This window comes from Musa acuminata, chromosome BXJ2-8 (assembly GCF_036884655.1).
Source record: "Musa acuminata AAA Group cultivar baxijiao chromosome BXJ2-8, Cavendish_Baxijiao_AAA, whole genome shotgun sequence".
In the NCBI taxonomy this organism is placed as follows: domain Eukaryota; kingdom Viridiplantae; phylum Streptophyta; class Magnoliopsida; order Zingiberales; family Musaceae; genus Musa; species Musa acuminata.
The window spans coordinates 1,095,756-1,112,993 of NC_088345.1; the positions used below are offsets into that span (position 1 = coordinate 1,095,756).

The 17,238-nt window shown below is 40.3% G+C and overlaps 2 protein-coding genes across 2 annotated transcripts; one reads left to right on the forward strand and one right to left on the reverse strand.

Moving 5' to 3' along the window:
* Positions 1 to 3,205: 3,205 nt before the first annotated feature.
* LOC103994400 (lysine histidine transporter 1-like) lies at positions 3,206 to 5,319 on the reverse strand. Its single transcript, XM_009414721.3, has 7 exons — positions 5,171 to 5,319; positions 4,619 to 5,002; positions 4,135 to 4,528; positions 3,858 to 3,963; positions 3,673 to 3,764; positions 3,511 to 3,579; positions 3,206 to 3,434 (listed from the first exon to the last, which is right to left on the reverse strand). Exons 1-7 carry the CDS (start codon positions 5,221 to 5,223, stop codon positions 3,336 to 3,338), a joined length of 1,197 nt encoding a protein of 398 aa, XP_009412996.3. The 5' UTR covers positions 5,224 to 5,319; the 3' UTR covers positions 3,206 to 3,335.
* Positions 5,320 to 15,253: 9,934 nt separating this feature from the next.
* Positions 15,254 to 17,128, forward strand: LOC135618404 (GRAS family protein RAD1-like). The gene has a single exon (XM_065119291.1). It carries the CDS (start codon positions 15,333 to 15,335, stop codon positions 16,863 to 16,865), a length of 1,533 nt encoding a protein of 510 aa, XP_064975363.1. The 5' UTR covers positions 15,254 to 15,332; the 3' UTR covers positions 16,866 to 17,128.
* Positions 17,129 to 17,238: the final 110 nt, after the last annotated feature.

The window sequence follows — 17,238 nt, forward strand, 5'->3', positions numbered from 1 at the left end:
GGCCATGGAACCTCTATCTTCTGCTCCAAAGCCTCATTGTGCAACAAGTCTTCCATCCTTCCTGAGAAGGCATTACTTTTAAGAAAATATCCAAGATAGTACGTCAATTGATAGTTCGACAGACAAGAGCAAAAACTTGTGTCAAACTATGACACAAATAAACATGAGTTAGCAGTTTTTTCCACAGAAAAAACTAAGGGACAGATTGATGATACCTTCTCCAATCTATTTATATATATATAATTTCTTTAAAGTATCAAATTAAGGAACTATGCATCAAACGTGAGGCACTTTTGCACCAAGCAGGCACAGTTTTGTCTTGGACTATTTGTTGTGGTTATCGTCACTCTTGTGACTCTAAAACTTCAATTTTCTACTTTTATTTGGACCAGTAAATCATGAGTAAAATTGGTAAGTCTTGGCTTGAATAATGAGTTTCCTTAATCCACCAATTTGAGCCAAAATCATCAGTGTTACTCCAAGTATGATGCAGATCTGAAGAGTGCAAAAAGATCAGCATAATTTTATAAAATGCGCTTCAGATGCAATAGATTTAAGGGAACTCACTTACCCAATTAATCATCCAAGGCATGCCGAACCTTCTTGGATTGTACATGGAAAGCCACGTTATGCAAGGAAGCTGCATAATAATTCATGAGATCCATTTGGTGAATTTTGCACAGCACTCAAATGCAATAAGTTGGGTTCATGAATGCTTTCAATGATTGGTCAGAGACAATTGTCTGCTGAATGAAAAAAGAAAAAGAATTGTTCATGAGTTAATTGAGCTCGCAATGTTGTTGGGGCAAAAGCAAAACCTCCCAAAAAAATCCGAAGTAGTGCACTGAAGAAGGGAAAGGTTATAGCAATGAACATTGTAAATGCTGAAAAAACAGTTAGCAGATATTAGTATGCAAATAAAATAGAAATACTGATATGGCCAAAATCAAGCAGACATTACTAACATAAGCTGTTCGTGCAATTTAGTGAATAACTAGATTCGATGGTTTGGGGGTTTTCTAGCTCTGTAACGTGGTGTGGAGTGTCAACCAGCATAGCACCCAGGAGCTATCCGGGTGGCATATGATTAGATGGGCCTTTGGGGTAGTGTTTAGGGCTAGTTCGCTGTTTTGATTCATAGTAGTGTCATATAGGCACTTATGGGGATTTTTGGCTATGACGGACTATCTTAGACCTTTTGCCATGCAATTGTTCAGAGCCTTCGAATTCTATATTTTTTATTTGCATTGCCTATCAAGTGTTTGTTGAAATGACTGCTTGTTTGATCTCGAGTTAAACACTTTATTTAACATGTCTTCTCTTTTGTTGGTTCTTAAGGGACCATAAGAGGTTTCAGGGAGATTGACCCTTTTGCGGACGGACACACAAAGGTGTCATACGACTTAGACAAAACCAGCTAAGTCCATGATAGATGGTATCGGAGCGGGACAAGCACACATAGAAACACTTGACATACAAATATGGAGGACCTAACAGGACTGCTTTGAGGGTAGCCAGCATGTATGATTATTTGAAGAAAATGAGCATAGAGACGTAGAGAAAGGAGTCACTTAGAAGAGTGGATATCCGAGATTGACATTAGATGAATGACCAAGTCTTCGCGTGAGAGGCACCACAAAGGCAAGTGAGTTGGAAAGAATGCATAGCACATAATGGTTGTGATGGCTAAGTTCGAGCTATGGTTTAATGTTGACAACCAAACTTGACGGTGCTCAAGGTAAGCAGAGCGTTTGGCAGAGGATGAGACCATGCAATGAGGGATGTGTTACTTGACGTTCGAAAGAGTTGTGCAAAGCTCACAAAAGTGAGGAAAATTACTAACTCGAAGAATTCAGTACTTATGTAAAGGCTTATATGCGGACAATGGACCGTCCGTGGTCATCTTAACTAAGGTGATTAAAACTTGATTTCATGGAGCATTAAAACTTTATTTTCTGCATGGGAAGGAAATATCCGTATGAGGCTAAAGTGTATAGCAAATTCAACATGTTACTAGGCCTTGAGGGATATGATGGGGGTTGTATTAGCGAAGAGTTATAATTTAACAAGCGTGTTTACGAGGGGGAAACATTGCATAATTTATTCAGCTAGGTGGAGTAGTCCAAGTTGATGGTGGTCTTTGAAACTTTCAGAGAGAAGGATACAAGAAGAAAAGTTACTCCAATTCGACAAATATCTAAGAGAGACAAGTCTTAATTTTTTAGAGGGAGAACCATGTGTAACGAACCACATATGTTGATAAAGTGTACCTCAAGACAATAGCCCAATAAAGCTCAATAAACCGAGCTAGCAATAAAGAATCGTTGCATAATCTCGTATGAGGTGATGTGTTAGTGGACGTGTTGCGAGATCAAGTGGGGGAGTAATTCAAGGTAATACTGAATGAAGATACACTTAAAGTCGATGTGAAGATCGGATTCAATGGAGGGCTGACTCATGAAATGGTAGGTGCGAGGGTCACCATCAACTTAATACCAATAGAGTAGCAAAGCAACTTAGGTGGAACTTGGTGAAGTGCCTAAGTCGCATGAAAAGAGTCAACATAGAAGATGGAACATAGAGTAGAAGTTCAAAGCTTTTCCTGGATAGAGGTCAAGAACATAAACTTTTGCAGAGACAAGAGCGAGATCATATTGTTCCATGGGTCTCTCATTCTAATAGAGCAAACTCATTTTGCATGGTGTTAAAGTTGAAGGAAACTTCGAGGCACACGTACCTTATCTTGATGAAGCAATTGACGAAGGGACAAAGGCAACTCAACTTATGTGGACAAAGTTGGGACTAGAAGGCTTTGACATGGGATAAAAAAGACATGAAAATAGATACTTTGGAAGAATTGTCATTGTGCGTGTTGAAGAACTTTTGGTGTCTCGTGTGGCTATCAATTATATAGTTCTTTGTTATGCTCAAAGGCCATCTTCGAATGTGATGTTGGGGACGACCAGACTTGGTTCATGCCCGAGATGGGAGCATGCTGATCTGACCCCAAAAGCTATTGTGGATGATTTGTCGATGTGGATCCGGGTAACCGCAGTAGAATCACCGGTGACTCATAGCATATGTTTCTTGGTGACAGATGACTATGCCTGTGTCGGACCATCCATAAAAAGAAAAAGAAAAAACACCTAAGAAATTATTTACACACAATCAGTTTATGCATAAGCTAAAGATTGATGATGGTTCATCGCATTTGATAATATTAAAGCAAACAAAGAGTTGATAGACTTCTGAGAAGCTCCATTATTTATTTCTATGATATAGGAAGTATACTGTTTCTGATGTTCCATTTATATTCTAACTTCGTATATAGCAGTCTATGAATAGAAACTGTAGTCCTGGGCCTCGAGAATGATCTGCCTCAGTCCACCAATAGGAGACAAAATCATCAACATAATCCCCAGGATGATGCAGATCTGAAAGGAAGGGGGTGGGAATTCATGAGATTATGAAGAGAAGAGATGAAGTAGGTGAGTTGTGTTTGATTATTACCCAGTTTGTGATCCAAGAGAAGCTAAACCTTCTTGGCTTGTAGATGGCAAGCCAGATTGTGCAAGGAAGCTGTGAAGGATTCAAACCCATTTATAATAGAGAAGAAGACATCGATGTTTATAGTCCGAGAAGGAAAGGAGAGGAGAGGAATGGAATGCTCACAAAGTACGTGGTGGGGGCGAATGCGAAGCCTCCGACGAATCCGAGTAGTCCTCCAAAGAAGGGGAAGGTTATGGCAATGAACATTGTGAATGCTGCATATGAAATCACGCAAAAGAACAGAATTAGAAATGGGTTTTTTTGTGCCTAAAGAGCAGAGGAAATGTGAGTTGAAGAATATGAATTACCAACGTAAACTGTTCGTGCAATCAAACGAAGGGTTAGGCCGGGTGGGAAATGAAGTTTCTTGACGAGCACTGTCTCCATCATATCAAAGACCGGCATGGCATAGATCTGCATGGATGATAGATTCAATTGGGCGATCATAAATTCCAAAAGCTTACATGGTTAGCATAGGATTCAATATATGTCTCCATCAAATTTAAATTAGTTATCACAACATAATTTATGCAACTTAAATGTGTGAATATTTCTAGGAACGTAGTGCAAAAAAAAGCTTCGTACCTGATAGCTTCCAATGACGTGAACGACGACGAACATGTTGGCCATGGCGATCAACCATCGGGGCTTATTCAAGGTGATAAGGATGTTGTCCTTCACAGCGTTGCCGAACGCCCAGTACCCAACCAAAGCCACCGGGAAGTAGCAGAGAGCCACCACGATGTAGGCGACGATGACGCCCTTCCACATCGGCTTCTTCGACGGCTTCTCCGGCGTGGAAGGGATGGTGGCTTGGATCTCCAACACCACGTTGTGCCCCGCGTAGGCGAAGGCGACGTTCCCCAGCGCGCTCAAGAAGTTGAAGACGGTCCCCGCCGTGCTCGAAGCCCTGTAGCCGTACTCCACGTCCGCCTGCTTCCCCTTGTCCGCCGAAGCTCCCCAGGCGATGGTGGAGTAGCTGGAGACGATCGACATAAACGATCAGCCAAAGAAGAAGAAGAAGAGGAAGGACCTGACGGTAGCCCGCGGCGCGGTGCAGGCGAAGGACCTGAGGGACATGACGGCTGCGGCCAAGGAGACACCGGAGATGGAGTTGAAGTTGGGGAGCTGGGACAGGACCAAGTGGACGGAGGCGAAGATGATGATGAAGTAGGTCTGCTTGATGGGTGTGCAGTCGGGGCAGACGAGTTCGTGGAACTTCTTGAGGGATTTGCCGCCGGTGACCATGTAGACGATGTCGACGCCGACATCCACTACCAGCTGCTGCGGCACCACGATCCACAGGCCGAGCTTGTCGCCGAAGGCATGCTGGCCGAGCTCGTGGTAGCGGTCGAAGCGTTTCCCGGGCACCATTTCATGCATCTCCACCATCTGCCACAGAGTGTACAGTGTGATGATCCATGACACCACGAGCACTACAATTCCCGGAGCCCTATTTATTTCAAGAGAATATGTGCATATGTTAGACAATGACGGAAAAGGTTAATAGAATGTTTAGATTCTATTAGAAGAGAGATGCAAAAATAAATCAATCAAAATAAAATTATCTAAGTTAATAGAATGTTTAGATTCCTTATGAAGATTCCAATTTAGAAGTTACCATCCGAGTTCAGACATGGCATACGGTAAGCTAAGAACACCAGCTCCAACCATGGCCGTCACATTGTGGAAGGCTGAGTACCACCACTTGGCATTCCTTGATGATGTGATCGGGAGCCAATCATCAATAGACTTCTCCTGCGCTGTCTGCGTGTTATCAAAGATAATAAATTGTAAAGGAAGCAGTTCGGCAAGAATGCTTGGATCATGACACATTCGTTCTATTCTCTGTGAAGGAAGAAAGAAGAAGATGAGGCATAGGTCACATAGGAGAAAGGTTATCCAATCCTACATATATACCTTGTTGTTGTAGCTGCTGCTATGGGCCTCGGGGAGTGAAAGAGGTTCTGTATCCATGGATAAACCTCAGGTGAACACACTACGGTGGAGTAGAGGTGGAGAAGGAAGAGTGGGATGATGGAATGAAGCAAGATTGGATAACAGCATCGATACACGAAAGACTGAGACGTGGATGGACTTCATGTTTCTTTCATTGGAATATATGGCGATTTGTGATTTGCAGCAGTCATGAAAGCTTACAAGAATGCTTTGATCATGACACATTCATTCTATTCTCTGTGAAGGAAGAAAGACAAGAAGAAGATGAGGCATAGGTAACATAGGAGAAAGGTTATCCAATCCTACATATATACCTTGTTGTTGTTGTAGCTGCTGCCATGGGCCTCGGGGAGTGAAAGAGGTTCTGTATCCATGGCTAAACCTCAGATGAACTCAGTATGGTGGAGAAGGAAGAGTGGGACGATGGAATGAAGCAAGATCGCATAACAGTATCAATATATGAAAGACTGAGATGTGGACTTCATGTTCATTCATTGGAATATACGGCGATTGCTAGGGAAAAAAAAAAATATATATATATATATATATATATATATATATATATATATATATATATTTTAGATTTTTCACAGAAAAATACCTCTTAGATTTAGACAGAAAATATGATTTATCATAGATTGATGTTCTTATAATTTTGAAGATATCAAAATAGCATGGTGTCGAGATCGAACGTCGTCTTCATCAATTAACTTTGTAAAAAAATAAAAATAAAATAAAAATATAAATATCCAATTATAGTTCACTATGATGATGAAAACATATAAGTATAGACAATAGTGTTTAATATAAAATCTGATCTTAATATTTGTATGAATATATTAAAAAACACCTTCACAACATACAATTAATTTGCTGATGAATCGAAGCATGATTTGAAAATAGAGTCGGCAGGACACTATGTTTCGGACTATTTTACATTGGGTTGGGGATGCCGCCGGCCAAATACTATATATAGTGATGGGATTAGAACATCGGCAATCCATCCATTCATCGAGGGGAAGGTCAACATAGAACAGGATTAGATCGGTAAACCTGGTGATGATTTCAACAAGGACAGTTGGTCTTTTGTCCGAAACTTGGAACAAGTTCATTGTTGATGTAGCTACCACATGACACTGATGACATGACGACGATCTTGAAGTAAAATAATAGGTAAGAATCAGAATCTAAACTAGTGATTGAATGATGATAATTATACAATTTCAAGTCATGAAATTGTTGTATGTGAATGGTTTGGGTGACGACATCTTTGTTCTTTTTAAGTTGACCACTGAAACTCAAGTAGATTGTACCAATTAACCGATTGGGTGATAGTATATTTCAACAATTTATAAATCAAATTAGATGTAATATTTTTAAACTAATTATAGATTATCTTCTGTAATTAACTACCTATAGTATTTCGGTCCTTACACTTTCGAAAGTGATATTGAGATATCTATACTTACGAATGTGAAACATTAAAATCTAAAAATTAATTTCACAGAATTAAAAAATCAAAAGAGAGGTTTTGTTGGATCTCAATATAACTTTTGAAGATAGAAGAATTAGAATATTAAAGATAACTAATTACAAAAGATAATATATAATTAACATAATATTTTTTTTATTATTATTGAACTAAAGATATTGTAATCAATTTAATTAATTCAAAATTTCACAAACACTAATTATTAATATTGTTATGTTTATTATAGTTTCATAAAATATTTTAGAGTTTTGGAATTAGAAACAAAAACATGAAAAAAATGACTTTTATATAAACCTAGAAAAACACTGTAATCGTTGAATAATGACTCAAAATATAATATAAATTAACTTATCGAATGTAAAAACTTAATCTTTATATTTGTGAGTAGGGTGTCATCTTAAAATAAATACTGAAAACCTATATAAAAATATTATGACTGATTTAATTCACTTTGTGCACCCATCAATGCAAGATTGGATGTCATATTTTTTAGGCTAAAGGACAAAAAGAAGAAACCTTTATGGAAAAATTGAAAACCCAAGGAATTTTAGGATGTATACAAATCAAGGGATATTACATCACAAAAATTAGAGAATATCAAATCCATTTTTGTATGATAAGATTAAGAAATATCATATCAACTTTTATATAACAAGAGCATGGTTAACCATAGACAAGGGATACTACATCCCCTTCTTAACTGAGAGGTCTACAAAAATACCACAATGTTCGTTTTGAAGAAAAGAAAATAAATAGTTAGAGAGAGAGAGAGAGAGAGAGAGAGAGAGAGAGAGAGAGTTGTTTAATGTGCATATTTTTTCTACTAAAATCCATTGATACTACAAATATTATATGTATGGATTAATACGCACTCTCTGAATTAGTATTTTCCAAGTTAATTTTCGATGGATCAAACAGAAGAAAATAAGGAAACCAGAGTTGTTTGTAGTTCTTAATGGCTTGCTAAAAATGTCGGAAGTCACTAAGAAGATGTCAACTCGAACAAGTTTTTGAGTGGCTTGATATTGAAATGGATGTCACCAACAAAAAGCATTCTTGTTGTTAGGTGTCCGTCACATATAAAGGGTGTGAAAGGATTGGTATGACATGAAAAGTCATCAAAAAGATTTATTCATGGATTTATTCATTGCCATAATGTATGTATGTGTTGAATAGCAACATCTCACAGCACAGCATTTGTATTGATCTCATGTAATGCTACAATTTGCATGTTGAATGCAGCAGAAATTGATACGAAATGTGTTAGTCAACGCAGAAAACATGGAGGGAGAAAAGTCAACCCCTCTTTGGAGTGGATTTCATGTAACGTAATGCATCAAAACGCAGATTCGTGTCTCCATCGGAGGTGGATGAGTAGAACTGAGCTGCTCCATTCTTTGTCTGAAATGTGCGAACCTCCACTCCTCTTCTGCCTCCGACGATAACTCCACTAGAGCGCGCACGTCGTCCCGGAACGGCAGGCTGCCTTCTCGAGACACCCACCACCTTTCCCTTACCCTTATAATAAACCTTGGCTTTCTCTTTGTCATCAGCTTCTTCAACGCTGACGTTTCCGCCACCTCCGGCCGGGACGAAGTCCTTCAACGTCATACGCTTTCCGGCTGGCCTACTGGAGTTATATTCGTGATACGAATTTTTCAGGACCAACAGAAACCATCAAGATTACGCTCGGAGAGAGGATGTCTAAGGGCATTGGAATTGCGGAGAAAGGAGTTGGATCATCTGCTGCTACCTTATTCTGTTGAAGTGTTAGATTGAAATGATCAGAGAAACAATAGATCCGCTGCTCAGGACGTTGAATCCACCACAGCCATTCCATGTCAAAACAGCGCGGTCTGCAGATCAGAAAGAAGCAAGTTTCTCTTCTCGTTTCGGATTCTCACACAATAGTCTCGGATACTGTACATTAAGGTGCTTGATATACATAGCTACTCCAAGACATGGAGTTGTCTGAGGAAAGAGGTTAACGGGAGGGGGTGGATGCTACGTGGAAGCGAGGAGCACAAACGACACAAGCTAAGAGGAGGATGGCGGAGGAGATGGCGTCCTCCTCCTTGCTGAAGCAGCTCCTCTTGAATCTGCAAGCCTTCCCCTTGTTGCATTGCAGCCTCGCCGCTGCTGGCTTCGCTTCCGCCTCCGCCTCCTGCCGCTTCTTCTCCATGAGCCTCTAACCTCGTACGCCATGGATCGAAGTCACATGATGCTTCTTTATAGAGCCACGAGCGTGGAGAGGATACCATCCCAATTACTTTCCACTTACTCGTTCTTAAACCATTCAATCTAATAATGATTTCATTAAAAAATAGTTATTAAATTAACATTATAATCAAGTCTTTCTCTTTTCTTTTCTTTTTTAAAGGAAAAAATTGATGATGTCCCTAATAAAACAAAAAAAATTATCAACAAAATAGTCGGGTCATCATAGCATTTTGGAATCTCTCATATAACATAAAGCTAAGTGAATAGCTTCGAGTAACCTATGAGTTGGGATGTTGTTCGAACAATCATTTCGGCTAGTAAATCGTCTATGATAATATAAATTAAATAAAAAAATAAACTTAATATAACTCCTTGGTATCAAACTTAAGAGTCATTTCCATGATAGAAAAATAATATCCAATAGACAAGTTTGGACTTGAAATCCTGTGATAAAATGCTTTCAGTGGTTGGAAACATGTTATTTGTAGTGGCAGAGCTAAGAGTTCTTCAAAGTTTGTGGTTGCCTACACATTATTCCTCGGTTATCTGTCCTACTCTTAAGGTTATTTGTGGTATCCCTTATGAACACATCATGGATGGATGAGAGAATCCTCTCTCCACTTTAGGCTAAGAAGATGGAGTGTCCTCTCCACATAGGAATGCGGACACCAACGATGATAGATGGAACATTAATTAGCTGGTTTCATCAATTCTTTACGGTGGAAGAGAGTCCTCCTCACTCACCCACCCAAAAAACAAACAATCACAATTGAAGTGCTCTTAATTAATGTTTTCTGAAAGCTTATGGACATGATGGTGACAATTCCACATGGTCATGCATGATTCCAATGACTCCACATGGATGACGTCCTACGAAACATGCCATGGGAAAACGATGGAGCTCCGATCTTACACAGTGAATGAACATGATGATGATTCCCATCTCTATTCCACCTTAGCCACTCAACTGTCACGAACAAACTTCTAAACAGGATAGTTTGATGTAATGCTTATGTATGTCCGTGTCTTTTGGTATGTTCATGCCTTGTACATTTTAATTGACAAGAGGACTAATAGTCCCATTTTAATTGGGTTGGTGGTCTCTTTAAGCTTGTAAATAAAGGTTGTGTCATGTGGACACGTGGGTGAGATTTTCGATCTATAATGGACCATTTTACCCTTTGTTGTGCAACGGTTCAGAACTTGTAAGGTCTGTTTGTAATTTGCATTGTCTATAAAGTGTTTTTCGGAGATGTTTGCTTGTGGATCCCGATTGAGACGTTCTCTCTAACTCGTTCTCTTTTTTGTTGGTCCTAAGGGACAATGGGAGGCTTCGGGGAGGTTGACCTTTGCGGATGGACACGCAAGGGTGCCGCACGACTTAGGCAAAACCAACTAAGTCCGTGACACAATGCCACCAATATAATATGTATTCTTTGAAAATAAATATATAAAGATACATACAAAAAAAAATCAATATTTGAAGAATTAATTTGGATATATGAATAGCTCATCGAGTTCAAAAAATACTTATTTGTTGTCTTTTGCATATGACACATGATCAAGTTTTTTCAGATATTTATATTTATTAGACTTATTCAAGTTAGATTAGAATATATTTTAATCACATTTGTAGTAGGGTAAGTAGAATCAAATGAGTGCATGGATGGTTACTTGATATGGAATTAGATAAGATAAAATTTATAAGTGGTAACAATGAATTTCTATTTGGCTTGGAAAATATTTTTGTTAATTTTATGGTATTAATTCTTTATGAGATATAACATGTTAGTTTAGAGCTTTGCTATCATTAAAAATGTTTTTGAATTAAAATGTCAAATTTTAATAATCAGTGACCAAACTAATTGTAGGAATTAGTTATTTAAAAATTGGTTATTGATCAATTTTTGTATTTAATTTTATCGAAAACATATAGGACGGTAACTTTTTATTTTTGTTATTTCTATTTTTAATCATAAATTTATATTATAATATTTATATTATATTATTATTATTATCATCATCATCATCATCATCATCATCATCATCATCATCATCATCATCATCATCATCAGCAGTGTAGTTGGAGAATGATCTCCAAAACCTAAATTTTATTTAGTTCTTTGATTAATAATTTGTATCTTATTTTTTTTCCAAAAATTAGATTATGATATTATTATATAAAAAATTATATGATATTTTTCCCCTAGTAAGCTTCCAAATTAGACTGAGGTAGAGAAATCTTGTGCCTATAATTTTGAGTTAGATAAAGTCTACATTCTCTGCATCTGATTTTGGCTTTGGTCAAATGTTGTTTTTTTAATGTCAAACTTACTTTCTTGGAAATTTATAGTGACCAATTGCAACTAAAGGCTTTATGCTGGCTTATTAGAAAAGTTCATACATGTTTTCATTTCTCAATAACAAGAGTCAAGAATGTTCTTTGTCCCTCTTTCCACTCTCACACATAAGTAAGCATCACAGTTTTGAACACATGTTTTCTAGCATATAGTTCTCATAGGACATATGTAAGCATCATGAAGAGGCATGATCCTTAAATAAATTTGCAGTGTTTGATACAGACAAAACATTTGGAAGATTACTACTAATCCATTGTTGTTGACATTTAGGACACTTTCCTTTGGATTAGGGATGTTGAGGTCTTACCAAACAAGGATATGCCCTACAAAGTTTCACATACATCCATTGCCATTCTTCAAATTCATGAACTTATAATATATACATGAAAAGAAAGAGAACTAGTCCAAATCATTATGATGTAATTGAGCCACATGGAATCAGGAAGTTAACCCTCTTTCATAAATTAGAGGACTATCATATGACAAGATGACTGGGGTTTAATTTTATTATCTCTCATGTAATATTTTCATGTAATCTTCATTTTTTTTTTACTTTCTCTCTCTTCTTTTTCTTTTTATTAATTTTTTATTTTCATTATTATAAATAAAATATGACATTAGTATTTTGTTTCTTCTTTGTGCTACTTTTCATCTTTATGATGCTGAGTTGCACTGGTGCTCTCATAATTGCATGATATTTGTTGGTTTATGCATTTTTATAAGCAAGATTTGAGATGGGATGAGATTTGTGCCTCACCTTATTATTGCCATTATTATAATTGATATCTCTAGAAGATAATTACTTGTCAAAATAAGATATTTCTTCATGTATGTATACTCATTAGATTTAAAGTAATCATGATTGATGATTTAGTCGATCATCATTTATCTTCGATCTGACCTGACAAAATTGATTTCAAGTGTTGTCATATATTTTCAATGTAGGTAGAAAAACTATGTATGGTGTACATCTGACAAAGTCTCTTTGGCCACTAAATAATTTTTTATTTATTGTAGGAAAAAAAATATGTAAAAAGTTTGAATATCTAGATTTGGTTTAATGTATACAAAACGCACATAGAAAGATTAACTTTAGATACATGAGAAGACCGTCTTATACGCTTAGTTTTATAATTATTATTGGTTACATAAGAATAACAAAAATATTATCTTTAGATATCATGTAAGATGTTTCATTGTTGAGTGCTCATGCCATGCATGGCCTCCGGAGTGATTATTGATTGTTGTCTTTTTATAGACATTTGATATATATATTTTTTTTCTTGATATAATGAATATTTTTTTTGATAAAATTAATCTCTTTATGACACTTGAATAAGTTTAATTTCAACATTACGTTGTGGATCAAACAAAGATGTGAAAATAATATAATCTACTTTTTGTTGTATTTCCTTCTTCAGTTGACTGGAATTTGCTCCAAATTGATCATTTTCTTCCTATGTAAGTCTGGTCCTTTTTCTTGCTGGGTTTCCTCGTTTCATTTCTTTATCGCACTACTTGAGAACACCATATAAACCTTCGCATCGTTCTCCTTCGGTCGAGTTATCCGTAGAGCCTGGGTTCTCCTCTAATCGGTCCCTCCTATTATGTCCGGCATACCTTCAGCTTGGGCAACTCTTTCGGCCACTATGTTCATCAAGGCATCACTGGATGCATGCTCGTGCAGGAAAGTCATTACACTGTGTCGAGATGTCAACACTGTCAGTCCAATCCTTTAATGCATAAGGTTGTCCACGCAAATGCTTAGATAGTAGAAGTAAGCGTGAGGTCGGGTTGAGTTCGAGTCTCATCTCTCGAGGGTAGTCTTCTCCTCTCGACGAGTTACTTGCTTTTTCGTCAACGATTTCCTTACTCGACCCTTCTAAAGTTTAAGTTAATGTCGAGTGGAGTTGGGGGAGAGTTGAGTGCTAGAGGTCTCTCTCATTGACGTTGGTCAGGAGGGTGGCTTTTATACCTGCGAACGAGGATCGGTCATACATGGTCCGTGAATGGTTGCCGACTCCTCGGGCAATTGGCTTGTATCTTACGTGTAAGCATCGACTAACCTGTATAGACAAGTGTCGTGTAGTATCGTTTCGAGCTTTCTAGAATGGCTCTGCGGTATGCAGCGCCGACTTGTTCGGTGTCGAATAGTACGAGGGCAGGTGATTGTCCTGGAGATCTTTTATTAGCACTGTCATGACCGTCGACCGCTGCCACATGGAGTGCTGAAATATGCCATATCACATTGAGGTTTGAAAATAACTTCACATAAAATTTCAGATATGGGTTGTGTCTCGTGATCCAATTCATATCTCTTCCTGGATTCACCAACGAAGCTGATGGTTCCTATCAGCGGTTGTTCCTCAGAAGCAGGAACGACCTCCTCTTTTGTAGATGAGGTTTAATCGGAAGGTTGAAGTAGTTGATCTGCAATCTCTTTTAGGACGTTCGATTCTTTCTCATATCATTTTCTGAAGTTATTTTCTTCGTAAATTGTATGGATATATATCCAGCATCCACATTTCTATAATGATCGAGCCAGTTATGTATGTTAGGGTACGAGCATCACTCACCGGGAAACTTAGTAGTCTGCAGGCTTTGTTGAGTGATTACGTTCTCCTCGAACAAGAAACCTCTCGAGTCTGTAATAACGAATGATGGGCGAGCAGATTCCTCCGAGCTATGCCGACACACTCTTTGTTTATGATTTCGACTCTTTGGAAGATTTCAATAGCAAGATTCTCCCTCAAACAATGTACACGAAATGGTGAGGATACAACACGCACACAACATTGTTCCTAACGAAAGTGTAGTATATCCGGATTCCTCCACCATAGACTCCTTGAAGCAACCAAGTATTCCTGGAATAATCTTTCCCTGTTTCGCTACGATTAATCATGCTTACGCATCAAGCATGATTAATAAACCACTTCCTTGTGTCAAAAAAGTCAATACCACATCACTTCCTGTTGGATTCTGACCATGTCAAGAAGGGTGTGACCAAGAATCCTAATTGTTTTGTCATGGTTTCATTAGATTCTTTATGGTTGATGGCCGGCTTCTTGTCTCCCTTCAGAACTCGAGGAAGCTTTTTTATTGCGAGAGATGAGCAGTGTTCCCTGATGGTGAGAAAACGAGTGGTGAAGCATATTGTACTCCCCATTACTGCTGGAGTTATGCTGCAGCGAAAGGGAGCACGACTATTAAGATTGCTGGTTCTTCTCACCGTACGGGATTCGTGTTGCAGTAGCTTATGCCATTGACGTTGTCGCCCAATTATGTTCTTTTGACTCATGTCGATACATCTTTCGATACGTAGATGCACAAAGTGACCGACGTTTTGCTGTTGTCTTGACGTCGAAGTTTGTCAATCGAGGAGCAGAAGTAAAAGCTTTACTTGTGCTACGATTTGTTAGCTCAGAGAGAGAGAGAGAGAGAGAGAGAGAGAGAGAGAGAAAGAGAGAGAGAGAGAGATATTTATAAGCTTTACTTGTGTTGCGATTTGTTAGATCTGAGAGAGAGAGAGAGAGAGAGAGAGAGAGAGAGAAAGAGAGAGAGAGAGAGAGAGATATTTATAAGCTTTACTTGTGTTGCGATTTGTTAGATCTGAGAGAGAGAGAGAGAGAGAGAGAAAGAGAGACAGAGAGAGAGAGAGAGAGAGAGAGAGAGATTTATAAGCTTTACTTGTGTTGCGATTTGTTAGATCTGAGAGAGAGAGAGAGAGAGAGAGAGTTAAGCTGCGATATCCAATGTCTCCTGCATGCTACTTGAAGCCTCAAGAAGAACAACTGCAACAGTTGAATTACAATGAGGAGGGGATGGGTGACAATGGCGCCGAGCTCGGCCTATCGAACATGGCTAAAATGGATCTGCATCCAGTCTGCTTTAACCTGCTTCCGTGGGATCATGCCTCGTCAGCGTGGTTTTCTCCTCCGCTGGAGCTCATTCGGCAAAGGAAGAAGCAGCGGACCACCAACAGCGTCGCGGCCATCACCGTCGTCGGGGGAGATGATGTTGATGACGACCGCTCGGATTACGCCCGGAAGCTTCGTTTCCGCGATCTGCTCCGCACCTACAAGCAGAGGATCTCGGCGTTGGAGGTGGTCGAGGAATCGCCTGAATCCGATGGGGTCTTCGAGGACGGCAGCGGCGATGGCATGAGGCTGGTGCAGTTGCTCATCTCGTGCGCCGAGGCGGTGGCGTGCCGCGACCGGGCGCAGGCGTCGGCGCTGCTGTGCGAGCTCAAAGCCAGCGCGCTGGTCCTCGGCACTTCGTTCCAGCGCGTGGCGTCTTGCTTCGTGCAGGGCCTCTCAGACCGCCTTGCGCTCGTGCAGCCGCTCGGCGCCGTCGGCATTGTCGGCCCCGCCACCGTCCCGCCGCTGGCGCTCGAGAAAAAGGCCGAGGGGCTGCGCCTCGCCTACGAGCTGTGCCCGTACCTCCAGTTCGGGCACTTCGTGGCCAACGCCTCCATATTGGAAGCCCTTGAGGGAGAGAGCTCCGTCCACGTGGTGGACCTCGGCATGACCCAGGGGCTCCCCCATGGCCACCAGTGGCGGCAGCTGCTCGATAGCCTCGCCGGCCGGGGCAGCCCACCGCCCCGCCGCCTCCGCATCACCGGCGTCGGCACCCGCGTCGAGCATCTGCAGTCCATCGGCGACGAGCTCAAATCCTACGCCGCGAGCCTGGGCATACACCTCGAGTTCCTCGTCCTGGAGAGCAACTTGGAGAACCTGAGGACCGACGACTTCGAGATCGAGCAAGGCGAGGTCGTCGTCGTCAACAGCATCCTGCAGCTGCATTGCGTCGTCAAGGAGAGCCGAGGGGCGCTCAACTCGGTGCTGCAGGTGATCCACGAGCTGTCGCCTGCGGTGCTGGTCCTGGTGGAGCAGGACTCGAGTCACAACGGCCCCTTCTTCCTGGGCAGGTTCATGGAGGCGCTGCACTACTACTCGGCGATCTTCGACTCGCTCGACGCCATGCTGCCCAAGTACGACACGAGGCGCGCGAAGGTGGAGCAGTTCCACTTCGCGGAGGAGATCAAGAACATCGTGAGCTGCGAGGGGCCGGCGAGGGTGGAGAGGCACGAGCGGGTGGATCAGTGGCGTCGCAGGATGAGCCGCGCCGGATTCCACCCGGCACCCATCAAGATGATGGCTCAGGCGAAGCAGTGGCTGGCGAAGTTTAAGCCTACTGAGGGATACACCATTGCCGAGGAGAAAGGGTGCCTTGTGCTTGGTTGGAAGTCGAAGCCCATCATCGCAGCTTCTGGCTGGAAATGTTAAGACATCGAAGCACTTCATCCTTCTCATATTTGGTTGCTGCTGCAGCAGTAGCCTATTGTTCTTAGTTGCAGAATTCCACCACTACTGCTACATCTATTTCTATCTATCTATTACTACTGAGTGGTTAAGAATAAAGAACAGCTACAAAGTGATGCCTCTTTAAGAGAAGTACTTCCCATATCTTTTGCTGCTAATTAACTTGACCTCAACAAGGATTGTATGTTCATCTAGCAATGTTAGTGTTTGAGTTTGTGCATTGTTGCATCAGTGATGGGTCTCATATTCGAGTTCACGGTTTAATGTAATGGAAATATTTTTTTTAATGTTTGAGTGTTTGAAGGTCTCTGGTATTCGCATTTTAGTCTGTTTAATA